Here is an 18,351-nt window from a genome sequence, read left to right as displayed (position 1 = left end):
TTTTGAATGAGTAAAGGAGGTTCACCCATACCTTCAAATTTGTCTTTTTCATAAAACACATAGCTAGGTTCTATGTTAAAGGAAAGAGGTAAAGGTCAGAGCACCTCTAAGCCATCTTGCCACAGAACAATTTGCTGCCACACTGCAAGCCCTACATGCTCGGTCCTTTAGCATGTAGAGAATAGTCCTGAAATGTAAATTATTCCATATAGATGAATTTGATATTAAAAGCCTCCATCACACATTGTAAGCCTTAGGTCTGATACACAGAATGATACTAGCCGGACTTGGTCTGGTTCCACACAGGGCAAGCGGAATATTGACAGGCCCACAAATCATACATACACTTAGGTCAAATTAAAGAGAAAGGGAAGGTAGGAGGAAAAGAAAAGAAGAACGTTGCCAAGAAGCTATAAAAGATTCACCTAATCAGGATCCAACCTACCCCTATGTCCCAACCTCCGACTGAGGACGTAATATCCAAAATTGCATGGTGATTTAAATAAATGTTGTTTTTTTTTTTTTTTTTTTTTTTTTTTAGATAATCCCGTCACAACTTACTCTAGGAACCCTCACGTGTACTGTTGAGTTTGTATCGTATCCTATGCAGATACTGTAATCTCATTATCACCTTTCCAGGGTCAAGAAGTATGGGTCATTTGCCAACCCAGGCAACCAACCTCCATGTTAGGCCTTGTTAATATCGCTCTTGGAAACATTTAAATCTCGAGTTCATGTTGAGAAACAAGGAAACCCATTCAGAATCCAGACCGCTGGCACAGGGAAGCAACCACAACATTGCATTACATCAACCATGGAGGCAGTTTGTTTACGTGGCTCATCGTCTCTAACTTGCCCATGTTTTACCCAGGTGCACCACATATAGAAATCCTGTTTCTCTACAAACAATAAGTGTGATTTCCCGAGTCAAATTCTAATTCTGAGGATTGGGAGAACAACATTTTTAGGTGCAAAGGGGAAGTTTCTCACCTGTGTAGATTACTGGAAGACCTTTTTATATGAAATCAAACAAAATAAGAATTTTTACTACGAGTAGCTACAAATTAGGAGATCTTTTGCAGGGATTACGGGTAGAAATGCAGCAGATAATCAAGGTGAATAAAGTTTTATTTTAATAGTGATAGATCAGAATACAATACTTATGAGCCCTGTCTCCCTCTAAAACAAACAAAACCAAATCTGGTTAGTATCATTCTATGTAGCAGACCTAAGGCTTACAACATGTGATGGAGGTTTCTAGTATCAAATTCACCTATATGGAATAATTTACACTGCAGTCCTATTCTCTACATGCTAAAGGGTCTACAGCTAAAATACAAAGACCTTAGATCATCATCAATGAGAAAAATCCTATGCCAATGTGGACAGCATAACTTAAAAAATACTGAAAACCGAGATGGTCAAAATATCTGAATTTGTGCAGAAACAAACAGCTACTCAAACCTGGGGGCAGCTGTCAGCTGCTAAAAACACCATACAGATTCTGTACAACTGCATCTTTTTACGTGACTAAACAGCTTTATAGTAAGATAATCAATTACTCCAAGATCTTGAAGCCCTGATTTGAGACATTTGAGCTAATCGTCTCTTTGAAGCATTCATGTCGCCGGAGGACTTCCATTTTCCACACAGCATAATCGCCCCTCTCCCTTGCTTGTCAAAAGCTGGGCGCAGACGCCAAGCTCGCGAGCTGACACTGGGAGAGAACCCATCCCCCCCTCCCCATGGCTGAGCACACACACACACACACACACACACACACACACACTCACTCACTCACTCACTCACTCCACAGCCACCATCTCATCCATCGCTCCTATTGTAACCAAAATGAGGGAGCAAGAAAGGGAGACATACAGAGGCAGCAGCCGCCCCTCGGCCATATGCTGGGCTGATGGCTGAAATGGCACTTACTGTTGATGAGAAAAAACCATTCCTTCTGTTTAGGGGAAGCTCCAAGTTCCCGGCTGCACCTCCACCTCCCGGGCCAAGGCAGCCCCTCCCCCGGCCACCCGCCAGTCCATCCCCTGGCTCAGCATCCGAGCGGCCGCCCTCCCGCAGGCTCGGGCCACAAAGCAGCGCCCCCAGGAAGGGAGCCGACCTGCCTCTCGGCTCACTGCAGTTTTAATCTCCGTTTTCTCCCTTCCAATAAACAAATATCTCCAGCTCCTTCCTCTCTCTCTCACACACACAGTCTTTGTTCTGACGCTACAGGATTGCAATGCTGGGGGAAGAAAGTCACAGTGTTATCTTGGCTGTGGGTTATTTATGAAGTGCTGTAAACAGAGGGAAGAGAAACATTTAGGTTTGGGGCACGGGAAAGAGGATTTCTGTCCTCCTCAAGCCAAATTTTGGCTTCAGATTGGAAAAAACTGGTGAAACTGGAAACCCCTGAGTCCAACAGGGATACCCTCCTAGGGTCCTCCGGAGGAAGAAATTTCCAGGGAATGCGGGGGTGGGAGGTGGGTTTCTGCCCTGCCTTTTTAGCCCTGTGCATCCTGGTTTAGGAAAAGGCAGAGAGTTCACCAACTCCATTCCTCCGCCTTTTGCAAAAAAATTCTATGTTATAGTACAAATGGAGTTCAAGACTTTGCAGAGGAAGAGATTTTGCAATTTTCCTTGTTAGCTGCTCCCAGGATTGACCATAATGTCTCTGAAAATTCCTCCATATCCCTAATCTGGGTTTCTCTAGGGTATCCCAAGTGGCTGTTTACCAGAGCACCCTTGGTTTGTGTCCAGCCCCTTTCAGACTTACTCTCCGCCTTATTTGAAGCCTCAACAATATCATTTCTCATGGGTCCCTAAAGCCCAACATACCATAATTATTATATCCCCACCTTGAAACACAGCGAGCACATTCTAGACCCGTGAAATTAAGAGCACAGTCTTGGAAACCGTTCTCCCCAAATGCAACATCTAACTGGTGCCTACACGCTTAGCTGTCCCTGGGACCTGCTAAGTATGATCCCCCAAAGACTAGTACATTGGACCTGCTGATGCTGTCCGTTCACTGACCCCCTGGTGGTTGCGGTCTTCTTGAGGAAACTCCCCAACCCTCAGGGCCCAGGAGCAGCAGCCCCATGCTCCGGAGGGGGAAAGATCAGGCTGATGGGAAGGAAAATGGAGATGGGGAGGGTGACCTCACATCTGGCTTCTCCTGCACTAAAATCTCTAAATCCTTCCAGTTGTACTGGATCAGGCCAGAGCAAGTCAACTCTATGACTAGCGGCATTGTTTGGTCTTCCAAAATAACCTTGAGAAAATACAGATAAAAAGAGAGCAAGGAAAAACTTTATCAATTTAAAAAGGCACACATCTCCCTGCCCATTCTGCAAGGGATGGAAAACACTCCCAACACATAGTTGCCATGGTAATAACTGCTAGGTTCAAATGACAAAATTTTAATTGCTACTATTGTGAAACAGGTGGGGTTTTCACGTTTGGTAGGTGAAATGTGAAAATTATGCTTAGTTAAAAAGTTTCTTTTCATGGACTTGATTCTTCTGATAGTGAGAACTATCTAGTCTAAACAGGGAGGGATCGTATGGGAGCATGCCTGAGCAAGTCCCCCCCTTGAAACACTGGCTTAAGGATATCAAGTCTGCTAATGACGTTGCCATCAAGAGAAATTAAATTTTTTTTTTAGATCTGTATTTTTTAGAGAGAGCATGAGCAGGGGAGGGGCAGAGAGAGAGAGAGAGGGAGACACAGAATCTGAAGCAAGCCCTAGGCTCTGAGCTGACAGCGCAGAGCCCAACGTGGGGCTCAAACTCACGGACAGTGAGATCATGACCTGGGCCAAAGTCAGAGGCTTAACTGACTGAGCCACCCAGGCGCGCCAACCATCAAGAGAAATTAAAGAGAAAGGTAAAAACATTGAGGACATTTTTTCTTAAGGAAAAGAAAAAATAAAGCCCCCGTGTTCCTTTTTCCATAATGAACATTCAGAAAAAACAGATAAGCAAAAAGAAAACTGAAGTCACTGATGATGCCTACACCAACAGATAACCAATGTAAACATTCTGGAGTATGTCTTTCCATCCAGTGGTCCCGTCTGTTTTAGGCACTGACAGCTTTGACCAGATCATTCACACATACTGCTAGAAAGAGTCTTTAAAAAGAGCTTCCCTTCTCCTCAGCTACTTTTCCCCAGGTCTCTGAAGAGGCTCCACAACTAGCCAAAGTGACTTACCAAAGACAGACTGACCAGTGGCCACAGGGCTCCTACTTCATAGGATGAAGCTAGGGGTTTATTGAATGCAATGGGGAGAGGTTTCTGGGAAACAAAAGTAGATGGGTTTGTAAGGAGTTCAACTGTTGGGTTTCTGAAATCCAGGTAGACACAGATGAGAAGTAGGAGACTGAATTTTCCTCTGGCATCAGTCCCATTGAAGGCAGGATGGTGGGGAGGTGGGGGGGGGGCGGGCAGGACCCCCTTTTCAGAGCTTTGGTCTGTGCTGGCTGAAGCAAGCCAACTTTGTACCTTTTGTCCATCATCCAACATCCCGTGCCTAAAGTGTTCCCACTAATAGGTAGCTGAGCTGCCTCTAAAACGGGATCACACATATTGGGAGTTCTGAAAACTTCTTGTAATTTAGTTGTCTCTCCTGCATTGACATTTTGCTGGGTCAGTCTTCAAAGATATTATCTAAGAAAACATGAAGGGGGAGGAGCTAATAGCTACAATATTTTAAAACAATTTTTTTAAAGATTTTATTTCTAAGTAATCTCTTCACTCGATGTGGGGCTCAAACTTACAACCCCGAGATCGAGTTGAATGGTCTACTGACCCAGTCAGCCAGATGCCCTAATAACTGTAATTTTAAAAAAAGTTAACTCTTGGGGCTCCTGGGTGGCTCAGTCGGTTAGGCGTCCGGCTTCAGCTCAGGTCATGATCTTGTGGTCGCGAGTTCGAGCCCCGCGTCAGGCTCTGTGCTGACAGCTCAGAGCCTGGAGCCTGTTTCAGATTCTGTGTCTCCCTCTCTCTGACCCTCCCCCCGTTCATGCTCTGTTTCTCTCTGTCTGAAAAATAAATAAACATTAAAAAAACCCCAAAACATAAAAAAGTTAACTCTTCATTTAATCTGTCAAATAAGCATAGTAGTATAAAATTAGTATTTCTTGTCATCAAGTCAGATTGAGTTCTAGAATAATCACACCACACGCAAAAAAAAAAAAAAAAAAAATACATAGTGCTTCAATGGCCTTTCTGTTGGTGAAATGAATAGTATGTTTTACATGAATTTAGATATCATTAAGGTAAGCAGCTGCCCAAGGGCCCATGACGATTGGGAAAATCTCCTGCAGCAATTCTCATGGAGAGCCACTTCTCGGAATTTTGATGTCTACACCCAAGGCCAATATAACCTTATGTGAGGTTAGGTTCCCCTGCTCCCTCCTTTGATTAGCTGGTAATTTGGGGAGATGTATCCTTCAGGTTCTCTGCTTTAACGATTTTACAGAAGCTGAAGAACACCTTACAAGTAGAGAAAGAACAGTGGCTTGGGTCTAAGCCTGCTTTCTCCTCCTCATTACCATGTAACCACCCTGCACTGCGCCCCAGGCTAATAGCGTATGTGTGCAAACAGACCCATAGCTGTCCTGCTGCTCTCTCATCCAGGATCTTGTGCCTAGTTTATCAACCAAGACACTAAAGGTTCTGCTTGGCATTGTTCAAATCTAAATTCTGCAGCCTGTGCTCCCAACCCCTTTCCTCGGTGGTGACACCTTTGCGTAGTACCCAGCATGAAATCAGTGTCAGAGATCCGACAAGGAGCTAATTCCACGTGAGGCTATGGCAGGTCTCAGCTTGCCTCAACCCACAAAGTCAACTGAAGGGTAAACCCCACTCAGAGCTTCTTAGGCTCTCAGCCATCTGTCTCACCTGGTCTTTGCTTTAAGAGAAGAGAAATTACTCTCTCCCAAGTCCTCTAGTTTTGAAGGGATTAGACTCTCCTTCTGTTCTCTTCGCTACAAACCGCAAGAGTCTAGGGGAGCAGGGAGGCAACACCACTATGAGTGGCAATCCTGGCGCCTCACATGCTGGCTATGTAATTACAGGCAGGTTACGCATCTTCAACTTCTCAGTCTCCTTATCTGTAAAATGGGATAATGGTATCTACCTTTCAGAATTACAATGACGATTAAGTGAAATCATGTGTAAAAAGCACATGGTCAAGAATATAGCTCGCAGGGGTACCTGGGTGGCTCAGCTGGTTGAGCACCTGACTCTGGATTTTTGGCTCAGGTCATGATCTCGAGTTTCATGAGGTCCAGCCTCAGGTGGGCTCTGTGCTGACAGGGCAGAGCCTGCTTGGGATTCTCTCTTCCTCTCTCTCTCTCTCTGTCCCTCCCCCCTCAAATAAATTAACATTAAAAAAGAAAAAAGAAAAAAAAAAGAATGGACTGTCACTCTAGTCTTCGGGAAGCATAATCTAGACCTTGCTCCTAAATGATCCATAAACAGGTCTGATGTCATCATACTCTCGATTAGCGCCAGGTGCTCCAGAAGACTCCAGAAGACTTAGGATATAAAGATGATGTCAACAAAGACATGCTAGACACAATTTACTTAACAGAAACGATTGCATTCTTAGGCACTGAAATGTTCACGTCAACCAATATCTGAGACGCTCTGTTGTTGTTGTCTTGTTTTTTAGAGAGAGGGAGAGACAGAGGGAGAGGCAGGGGGAGAAGGAGACAGAGAATCTTAAGCAGGCTCCACGCCCAGCTCAGAGCCTATGAGGTCGTGACCTGAGCCCAAATCAAGAGTGGGACGCTTAAGCAACTGAGCCACCCAGGTGCCTCTCTGAGGCACTGTTCTAAGCACTGGGAATTTAAGAGAGTCAAAGACACTGGTCTCCTGGAAGAAAGACCTCTTAGTATTAGACACAACTGAGGGAATCCTCTCCCATTTAATAAACATGCTACTTCGTCTTACAGTCTTCTTAGGGGAAAACAATGATAGCAGCCACTCAGGGAATGCTGGCTCCTACAGGCTGGTCCTGTGCCACATGCGGGACACAAACCATTCATCCTCATAGCAGCCTCTGACGTAAGCAGTGCTATTAGACATAGTTTGCAGATTTGGAAACTGAGGCTTAGAAAGGTTAGATCTGGAGTGCTTGGGTGGCTCAGTTGGTTCAGTGTCCGGCTTCAGCTCAGGTCATGGTCTCACAGTTTGTGAGTTCGAGCCCCGTATCGGGCTGTGTGCTGACAGCTCAGAGCCTGGAGCCTGCTTTGGAGTCTGTGTCTCCCATGCTCTCTGCCCCTCCCCCACTCACTCACACTCTGTTTCTCTGTCCCCAAAATAAATAAACATTAAAAATAATAATAATAATAATAAAATAAAGGTTAGATACCACTCAAGTTTCTACAGTAAGTGGGAAAGGCAGGATGTGCTCAAAACCTGTGCTCTTAATCTTTTTTGGGTTACCACCATGGATTTCTACAGATTTTTTTTTTTTTTTTTCAACTGGCAATACAGACAAGTTAAATTCAGCCCAGCCTATGCTGCTAGCCAAATCACCCTAATGTTTGTTTTGGCAAACCCTCCACTGCTAAAGAACCATGAATGACTCAGACTTTATTTAGGAGGCCAAATCTTCGGTTGAGATTGAAGGTCTTTTAAGCATTAGCCCTGATCCACCTCTCTAGCTTCATCTCCTACATTTGAGCCAATGGAGCTTCTTGTTATTTTCTGAAAGACTTCCAAGCTGCTCGATCCCTGTATCCTTTTGCTCACAACATAACGGTCTCTGCCACCAGTAACCCTCAAGGATCCCAACCCATCACTCAGGACCATCTGGGAACACCACTCCTCTGAAAGGCTCCTCCTCATTCCTGCCCCCACTCCAGAAAGATGAGCTCTGAGCTCGCAAACCACTTGGCTTTACAGCTGCTCAGATGTCTGCTCCCATTAACGTAATTGACTCATCTTACTTCCTGTCTGTAATTCTCATAGCCCTTAGCCTGGCGCCCTTGCTGATTGAATCAGGTTCACTTACGGTTTACAGTAAACAGTGAGGTCAAGGAAATAAATGCCAAATTATTAAGAGCATCTTATTTTCATTACTCCCTAATTCCTCATTCTCCTTACAGGTCCTCCTGTATATTCTGCATCTCAGGCGTGTTCCAAATATCTGAGCACACTGCTACAGAAGAGACTCGCATGGCCAGTGTAAATACAAAGCTGCCATGAGTGGTCCCAGAGCTGAGTGACCATTTTTTGCGGGCCAGGTTGCACGTGAAAAACATTTCGGTTGGGGTCTGTCTTTGGAGAGAGAATTTGAAGACAAAAGACACTTAAAAGCTCTGGGTGGTGTCAGCTTCATTATTCTGTGAGGGGAGATAAAATTACCAGTCTTATTTCTGACAAGGTTGCACTAGAGAATATAGCTTTGATTTGTGGCTACCGACACGCCTCCTAAGGCCACATCTTAGGACCAGATGCCCACTGGGGCCTGCAGACCAGCATCTAGAAATCAGGCACATGTCCCGACCTACTTGCATTTGCCTACGTACAAGCAGGGACAGGCAGAGACGATTTCATCTGGGGGACACACAAGCATTGAAGTAGAGTTGAAGTTTCTAAATACTTCGTCCAGGATCTCTTCTCAAATTAAACCTAACTTCACATGAAATTTTAAGCTAAAGAAAAAAACTTTGAAGTCTCATATATGAAAATACAATCTTCCTAAAAGGTTGAAATAAGAATTTCACCCGAAGTTTGCCTTCCTAAGTTTATGAAACTGCTAGGCTGCTTTAGAGGAGACTAAGCTTAGTTTCTGGATGTGTGATGTCACCACGGTGCCTAGGAAATAAGAGTAACTTCTAGGCCATTTCTCACCTTGATCCAATGACATCAAAAAGATGCTGCCAGCGGTCATTGATTTTGTTGAGCTTGTCATCGATCTCAGCTGCTCTTGTCTTGTTGCTGGCCTTGATCAACTGGTCACCCATTTGCTTTAACTGTAACTTGTTTTCACTAAACAAGTTTATTTCTTCCATGCAGTCCTGGCAAAGGCACCAAAACACAAAAGCCTCAGTTACTACTGAAAATTCATTTCTTCGCCAGTCACAAACATACAGCCGCCTCTTGAAATTAAAAAAGAATTCAAAAACTTCTCTTACCTGTTAATGCAACTCTTCAGTGAGTAGCTAAAAAGTCAAACAACACCCACTTGGCTCATGTGTAATACGTAAGGCAGTAGTTAACTTTTTAAACAAAATTTTTTTTAATGTTTATTTACTTTTGAGATAGAGACAGAGTGTGAGTGGGGGAGGGGCAGAGAGCGAGGGAAACACAGAATCTGAAGCAGACTACAGGCTCTGAGCTGTCAGCACAGAGCCCGATGCAGGGCTCAAACTCGGGAATGGTGAGATCATGACCTGAGCCGAAATCGGACGCTTAACCAAGTCACCCAGGCGCCCCAGTAGTTATTATCTTTTTACATTTTTATTTTTATTAACAAAAATTTTTTTTAAATGTTTATTTATTTTTGAGACGGAGAGAGACAGAGCATGAAGGGGGGAGGGTCAGAGAGAGAGGGAGACACAGAATCTGAAGCAGGCCCCAGGCTCTGAGCTGTTGGCACAGAGCTCGACGTGGGGCTCGAACTCAACAGACCGTGAGATCACGACCTGAGCCGAAGTCAGGCGCTCAACCGACTGAGCCACCCAGGCATCCCACTTTCTTTCTAAACAAATTTTTTAAAAAGTTATTTATTTTTGAGAGAGAGAGAGAAAGAGTGTGAGTGGGGGAGGGGCAGAGAGAGGGAGACACAAGATCTGAAGCAGGCTCTGCCGAATTGGGATGCTTAACCGACCGAGCCACTCAGAAGCCCCAGTAAGAGCTTTCTTGAAATAACCAAGTGGCATTTTGGGTGACTGCAGCAAGAAGCCTTCCCCTGTGGAGCCTGGTGGCCATTTCAAAAATTATGAGCCCCAGTTGCTGTTGGCGTCTCCCCTTTGGCGAGGGGAGCTCTCTCATAGCGACAACCAGAGAAGCCACAACCCCTGGCATATGAACTGATGCTTAAGTTGACAAGAGCCCTGCTCTGGCCAGACTTCCTGAGAGTAGGCACAACAAGCCTCATGCCCTCCTATGATGGTCCCACAACCCCCCCATCTCTCTGGAATCATCACTTAGCAACTTTTCTCTGCGAATGAATAAAGACAGTGAGAAAGGTGTTCAAATTTCTGCAATGTTTAATATTAGAAACATATCTAACAGGTTAGGCCACTGTGAGCCTGGGAACGAGGGCAGAGAATTCCGAGGCAGTCCTAACGGCAACCATCTGGATATTCCTGCTTACCTTCTGTAACTTTTCAATCATTTCTTCAATACTAAGATCTGCTGTCTGTAGAACTTTGTTTTCCATCTGCACCAGCCATGCACACAACTCTTTATTTTTTTCATTGAACACAATCCATGAATTGAGTCTGTCTTCAATCTCCTGTTTGCGTATAGCCACCTGGAAATGAAAATGAATTTGGCAGCTGAGTGTTGGCAGGAAGGAAACTATTTCCTTTCCCTTCCCCCCATTAAAAAGACTATGAATTTCATTCATTTTAATCAGTAACGCTGTAGACTTAAATAACTTTACCCACTACCTAGGGTTCAACATCAACAGTTATACCTTTTTTTTTCTTTAAAAAAATTTTTTTTAAATGTTTATTTATTTTTGACAGAGGTGGGGGGTGTGAGTGGGCGAGGGGAAGAGAGAGAGGGAGACATAGAGTTCGAAGCAGGCCCCAGGCTCTGAGCTGTTAGCACAGAGCCTGACATGGGGCTCGAACTAATGGACTGCGAGATCATGACCTGAGCTGAAGTCGGATGCTCAACCGACTGAGCCACCCAGGTGCCCCAACAGTTACACCTTTTGATAAATGCCATAAAAGCAACAAAATAAAGATTATGTCTGAAGTGTAACTGACCGAAAGAATTCAGTTTTATTCAATGCATATCTACAATTACCAGGTCATATTAAAAAATAGATAGGAAAGATTAGCTAAATACAGTAAACATCACCCAAATTTCTTCTGATCCTTGTTCTTTCAATATACCTTTATCGATGGCTTGCTACATGCTAATTTACAGTTTTATGACCCAAATCTTTTACTTTTTTTTTTTTTTTTAAAGCAGGTTCCACACCCAGCATGTAACATGGGGCTTGAACTCACGACCCTAATCAAGACCTGAGCAGAAATCAAGAGTTAGACACTTAACCAACTAAGCCACCTAGATCCTCCCAAATCTTTTACCTTTTTAAAAATGACCAAGTCCTTATTTCTATTTAAGGCCAATGTTCTGCCTATTCAACTTAAAAACTATAAATCTAGATCAAAACATTAACGTTTAAAATGCAAATGGACTAAAAATTAAAATTATTTCACCATTTTAGTGGTAAATTTCCAAAATAAAGCAAAGTAAAATTAAAAAACAAATGCACATCTCTCATTTAATCCACCTTCCCACTATGCCCTCTGGCTTTGGATGCAAAGTATGGAAATGGAACCACATACTGGTCTGTAGTGAGCAGGCTGACCCCACATACCCAATGCTCTATTATGCATTAGCAACCCCTGAGCTGACTTCCACAAAGGCTCTTCCTCCTTAAAGGGTTCAAATTTACAAGTTAAGTATAAAGAATGCAAATCAGACTTTCTAAATGTACAAAAGTATTCTCAGCTCTTAAAAATCTTTAGAATCTTAGGGTTAAAAGAAGTAGCTAAGAGTTCTTTTGATAAAGTTTTGTTTTTTTTTTTTTAATGTTTATTTTTGAGAGAGAGACAGAGAGACAGAGCATGAGCAGGGGAGAGGTAGAGAAGGAGACACAGAATCCAAAGTGGGCTCTAGGCTCTGAGCTGTCAGCACAGAGCCCCACTCGGGGCTCAAACTCACAGACAGCCGGTCGCTCAAACCACTGAGCCACCCAGGCGTCCCAGATAAAGTTTTAACACCCCACCTTACAGATGGGGAAACTAAGGTAGAACTCCCAGAGATTTTCCTGCTATGTACAATGAAAACAAGTAATCTTCTCAGAGTGAGGCAAAAATACTTAATGCTTATACATTCACCCAGCCAAACGTGTTAAGAAGGCTCAAAGAACTATCCCTAAAAAACAAGTTTTGTGTTTCCATTCCAGAGGGCATCTATTTATCTTAGCTTTTTAAAATCCTGGCATTTTGCACAGCGCCATTCTGATTGGTTTCCTAATGGTAACAATTAAAAGAACATCTGGGCCCCAGCCCAGTCTCCTGCTTCTACCTTAAGTTTTAGGAGGCTTTTCACATACTCTAAATATTTTCTTTTATATAAAATATGAACAAAAATTCTAAGAGATCATTTAAAATTATGGTTCATTGTGAATGTTAAATACTAAAATCAAGAAGAAAAAATTATTTTACTTTATTCAAAGGCACTCAAAAGTGAATTTCATCTTTTAAATACACTTCTTCATTCACAAAAATGAGATTAAGGAATTTATTTTTCTTAGGATTATATGTTCTCAAAACAAAGACCTTTCGAACCCTTTAGTTCCATCCTGTCACAAACATGTACTATTATACTCTAACCACGATCCAATGTTTATTAAGGAGAAGTGATCCATGGAGGTACTACATGTAGCTGTTGACGGTTTCTTTTAGAGAGTTTTAAAAAACCAGCTACTTGAAAGGAACATCGGATTGCATGTGAATACAGAGTTCTCGGATGAAATACCCCTGTGTCAGGCACTAAGTAAGACTGTTGCTGCTCATTGGGCCCAGAGAGATACTGCAGAGACATGGCTCTTGAGGCCGGACAAGACCTCTTTGCTGAAGTCCTGATTCTAATATACCAGTGGGTACTGGTCATCTGTGTAAGACAGAGAGCAGAAAGCTCACAGCTGCCGGTAACTGCAATTCCCCCCCCTCCCCCACCCCATTTAAGGTGAGTTTTTAAAAAGCTTATTAAAAGTGTGCAAACCTCCAGCATTGAGCACTGGAGAAACAAAGGGTCAAATCTGTTAACCATGTTGCTGCCTTCTAAAGGAACAGCAGCCAGCCTGGGCTCCAATTGAAAAGGGCCTCCGGTTCAATGAAATTAAGCCCCTTTCTACTTTGTCTGGCCTTTGGAGACATTTCAATAAACTCCAGAACAGCCGTGCCCTGCAGTTAACTGACTTACTCTCAAGCAGAGGTCTTCCCATTGTCTGTGCAAATGCTCTGTTTGCTCCTCCAAAACCATCACGTCCTCCGCAAGAATGTGCTGGGTTAAGTCGGTCTTCAGAGTGTGAAGTTCTTTCAAGTTCTGGGTCCAGTTGGCCAAAGACTTCTCTAGTTCCTGCATTTAAACACAACAAGGGGGGGAAAAAAACAACCCTTCAACTCAAGCTGCTGTTGTTTCCAAACCTGTAGGCTAATCCTTTGATTGGTCTGGGGGAGGGGAGGCCAGGGAAAGGGGCGGGACCTTCTGAATGAGAAACAGCCCAGGGCAGCGGCTGCTGTTGTGGTTGGCTGGTTCTTCACCACCCTTTTCTCAAAGGAAAACTCCTTTCTACCTTTATTTTCCTTTGCTCAGATAGTTCAGATTTTTATAGAATTAGTTCTATTTTAAAGTCATGTAGGTCTTTACCTTTATTGAGAAGAAATTATTTTTGGAGGCTGGCAACAATCTCTCTCTCTCTCTTGCACACACACACACACACACACACACCACACACTTTTAATTCTGAAACAATGTCACAGAAATGTCTATCAAGTGTGATTTCCCATCTTTAAAAAAAAAAAAAAAAACACCTCAGAAATGTATTGTTGCTACCGTGGCAATCGTAACATCATAACAATGGCTTCTGTTCAACGGAATTATTTTGGTTAAGCTTCCCCCCAAAAATGAATATAATGGAAGAAAAAATAAAGTCTTCCCTAATATTCGGCAGAAACTGGTTAGCAGAAAATCTCTGGGCATGAAAACAATTATTTTTAAAAATGTGTCAAATTTAAACTTTCTGAATTCTAGGACTTACGAAAAGTGCTTTCACAACAGAGGGGGTAAAAGGAACACAAGAATCCTCCAGATTTTTCTTTGGCATGTTTAAAGGGTCTTCATTTGTACCCGTCTACTGCAGTAGAAAGAAGAGATTATTTTACTTACATCAAAAATAATCTGAGGGGTGGCAACAATAGAAATGTGTTAATCCTGATTCATTTTCAGAGTTCTAAAAGCTACATTGGCATGATTGCATAACTTGCTGACAGAAATTTATATTTACTCAAATGGTCCACAGAACTCTTTTTTTTTTTTTTTTAATTTTTTTAACGTTTATTTATTTTTGAGACAGGGAGAGACAGAGCATGAACAGGGGAGGGTCAGAGAGAGGGAGACACAGAATCTGAAACAGGCTCCAGGCTCTGAGCTGTCAGCACAAAGCCCGACGCGGGGCTCGAACTCACGGACCGCGAGATCATGACCTGAGCCGAAGTCGGCCGCTTAACCGACTGAGCCACCCAGGTGCCCCCACAGAACTCTTTTTAAAGGTTGCATGGAGGGGCGCCTGGGTGGCTCAGTTGGTTAAGTGTCCAACTTCAGCTCAGGTCATGATCTCATGGTTTGTGGGTTCCAGTCCAGCACTGGGTTCTGTGCTGACAGCTCAGAGCCTGTAGCCTGCTAGGGATTCTGTGCCTCCCTCTCTCTCAAAAATAAAGAAACGTTAAAAAATTTTTTTAGGGGCACCTGGGTGGCTTGGTCGGTTAAGTGTCCGACTTCGGCTCAGGTTATGATCTCACGGTCCGTGAGTTCGAGCCCCGCAGAGCCTGGAGCCTGTTTCAGATTCTGTGTCTCCCTCTCTCTGCTCCTCCCCTGTTCATGCTCTGTCTCTCTCTGTCTCGAAAATAAATAAACGTTAAAAAAAAAAAATTAAAAAAAAATTTTTTTAAAAGCATTAACAAGAAAAGAAAAAAAGAAGAAAAATCTTTAAACTCTTGTTACCTACTTTTACCCTCATGATTCTAGTAAAGTGGATGAGAGCAGATTCTGTGCGGAACACTTTTGCTAGCTATAGGCTATAAAGGGAATGACTCATAAGTGGATGCGTACCACTCACTGACGTAAAACTAAAGACCCCAAGACTGTGAGCTACACAGAGTGTTTCTCAGTCTGGTGCCAGGAAGCTCAGCCTGTCCATGGCCCTGCTCAGAGGTGTGGGCTCAGATGCCTGCATAGTCAGGGAGGCATGTTTAGGCTTTCCACAGCCAGGTTTAAATTGATTTGAGTTGGATATTTGGTTTCCTTCTACAGTTGAAAGGATAACGAACAGGTGTAGAACTTTTGAATATGGACATTTTTATAATTCTTAATAAATACTGCCAAATTGCATTCTAAGAAGAATGGCTGTATATTTCTCCACATACTTTCTGGTGTTGTTATATATATATGTATATGTTGCATATATATATATGTTGTGTGTGTATATATATAGATATATATATGTATATATACACACACATATACATATATATATACACACATATACATATATACCTTTGGATAAATATGTATAAGTGGACAAGTTTAAAATTTGGACAAGTTTAATATGCCTAATGTTGGACAAGTTTAATACATATACTGGACAAATTTAATATGCATAATGATTAGTTATTATTTAAGTTTGTATTTCTTTACTTAGTTGAAATGCTACCCACTCTTTCACCCTGATGCTTCCACAAATATATTTAGTTAATTCCCATTTACGCTCTCAGATCTCAGACATAAGGGTGATTCCTCAGAGGAGCCTTCTCTGAGTCATCAGACAAGGTTGGGACCCCTGTTTTATTTACACTCTTGTAGCCCCCTGTCCTTTTCCTGTCTAACATTCACCATACTTATTCACGTGCACGCATACACACACACACACACACACACACACACACACACACACAGACACACACACACGAGTGAGGCTCTTTGGTTAGCATGTGTCTCTCAAGTAGTCTAAACCGTCAGTTCCATTACTGGCCAGCAATGACCACACAGTTCACCAATCCATTGCTGAGCACCTACCGTGATGCCTTGTGTACTTAAGTCCTCAGATATACAAATGTATGATTGAGATATAGAAATGTACGATTGAAAGGAAAGCAATTTGGCAGGGTCTCAAGAACTTTAAAATGTTCATAAAGTAAGAAAAGCAAAGAATCATCAAAGAATATATAGAGCGAGGTCGACTGTGGAGGTTTATTATGGTTGATCACTATTTGTACAAATATTTCAAAAATCATGCTCCTGTCTTTAAATGAAAATACTCCAGACTTGCTACCAAATCATAACTGCAAAAGGGAACATGCCACTCAGGTAAGTGTTTTTCTTAATTTAACCAGAGAAACTGTCTATATTGCCTGTAAGATTCCCATTGTTCATAGAACATGAGATGTAAAATTTCATTCTTTGATTACATGAAATGAATGGGACTCTAACACAGCACAGCAGCATTAAAGCCTTTGCCTGTGGACTCACTTACCAGGGGGATTGCCAAGTCCCATTTTTCTACCTTACCATTTGGGTAAACATAGGACCAAAAAACGTGTATGTATATAAATATTGGCCGGTATATGCAGAGAATATCTTTGGAAGAATACACAACAACTCGGTAACACTGATTACCTCTGTTGAGAAAAACCAACAGGAGAAAAAATTTTCAGGGCACCTGGGTGGCTCAGTCAGTTGAACGTCTGACTTCCGTTCAGGCCATGGTCTCGTGGTTTGTGAGTTCGAGCCCATGGGCTGGCTGCTGTCAGCTCAGAGCCCACTTCAGATCCTCTGACTCCCTCTCTCTCTGCCCCTCCCCTGCTCATGCTCTCTCAAAATTAAATAAAACATTAAAACGTTTTTCATGTATGCCTTTTGCACCTTCTGAATTTTGAGCCATGTTGACAATCTTACTCAAAAATTATTTTAAAAATAGAAACTGTCCCCCAAACTCAATCATTTGACAAACTCAATCATTTGACAAAATTATTTTAAAAATAAAAATTGTCCCCCAAACTCAATCATTTGAACACAGATGTCCATAAAAGTGAAAAGCTAGTATGTCACGAAGTGGTATTCCACGTGTCAGCTGAGATGTAATGACAATGTGATCTTCTGAGGAGGACAGTAAAGCCCAGACTGGTCAAGTGGTTAGTGTATCTCTCTCCAGTGATTTAGGGATGATAAGCAGTCTCCTAGACAGGCTTCAGGTTACTTGAGTTCATTTTGGAATATGGTCATGGGATCGATGAACTCAATGCTTTTGGCCTCTCTTCCTGATTTTTACACTGAGAGGTAGAACATGGCGGCTGTGGAAACTGAAAGGATCCCACTGGAAACTGAAGACTGTGACACTTGGGACACATTATGCCTTCTTATGAGTTTACAGTTCACATTCTGCCCTGGTTTCTAGACTTTATGGAAGGAAACTCTATGGATCAACTGAGAGAGTGACTCCAAATTCCTCTGTCTCCGAGATCTAGATCTACACCTAAAGAGGTGGAGAAAATAAAAAGGTTGAAAATTAGGGACAGATAGGAATTTTCTTAACCTAATAAAGCCATTGCCAGCAAATACCATACTTAATGGTGAAATGTCGGAATCCTTCTCCTTAAAACCAGGAATGACGTGAAGCAGCCGGTTATCGATTCTTCTACTAAAAAATGTTCTGGAGGTACTGACCAGTGTAGAAAGTACAGGAAAAAAAAAAAAAAGTATAGAAATAAAAGGAAGAAATTAAAAAAAAAAAAGTCATTTTTTACAGATGGTGACTGTCCCAAAAGATTATATAGACAAATTATTGGAATTAACAAAAGAGTTTAACAAGATGGTTGACTATAATATGAATCAAAAATGATCATTTCTAGGCACAAGTGGTAAAAAGAAAGTATAATTAGAAAAAGTATTTCAATAGTCTAAAAAATAACATGGAAAAAATAAATGTAACAAAAGATGTTCAATACTAAAGAAAGTTATAAATTATTGAATACAACCAAAAGGAGAAACATGCCATATTCAAGAATAGGAGTACTCAATGTCAAAAAGATGTTTATTTTCCCCAAATTCATCTATAGATCTGATACTATTCCATTTCTGCAAAGACCTAAAATATCCACAAATAATTGTCAGAGCTGTATCAACTAGGCAGAATATAGTTTGGAAGGTTTTATAAAAATGTGATACTTGAGGGGCGCCTGGGTAGCTCAGTCGATTGAACGTCCGACTTTGGCCCAGGTCATGATCTCACAGTTCGTGAGTTCGAGCCCCGCGTCAGGCTCTGTGCTGACAGCTGAGCCTGGAGCCTGCTTCGGATTCTGTGTCTC

General features: G+C 42.3%; 1 protein-coding gene across 4 annotated transcripts in view; it reads right to left on the bottom strand.

Moving 5' to 3' along the window:
• SYNE2 (spectrin repeat containing nuclear envelope protein 2) overlaps positions 1 to 18,351 on the bottom strand; it is a 283,558-nt gene that overhangs the window by 30,095 nt on the left and 235,112 nt on the right. For 3 of the 4 annotated variants that reach the window (XM_042989863.1, XM_042989864.1, XM_042989865.1), the window contains 3 exons: positions 13,193 to 13,348; positions 10,338 to 10,496; positions 8,870 to 9,036 (listed from right to left, as the gene is read on the bottom strand). In XM_042989863.1, coding sequence (XP_042845797.1) covers positions 8,870 to 9,036; positions 10,338 to 10,496; positions 13,193 to 13,348 — 482 coding nt within the window. Of the gene's footprint in view, positions 1 to 1,935; positions 2,108 to 8,869; positions 9,037 to 10,337; positions 10,497 to 13,192; positions 13,349 to 18,351 lie in introns of those variants that run through there. The other variant, XM_042989866.1, reaches the window with a different exon arrangement.

This window comes from Panthera tigris, chromosome B3 (assembly GCF_018350195.1).
Source record: "Panthera tigris isolate Pti1 chromosome B3, P.tigris_Pti1_mat1.1, whole genome shotgun sequence".
Classification (NCBI taxonomy): domain Eukaryota; kingdom Metazoa; phylum Chordata; class Mammalia; order Carnivora; family Felidae; genus Panthera; species Panthera tigris.
The sequence above is the reverse complement of the archived record's forward strand: the minus strand, read 5'-3'. Positions and strand labels throughout refer to the sequence as shown.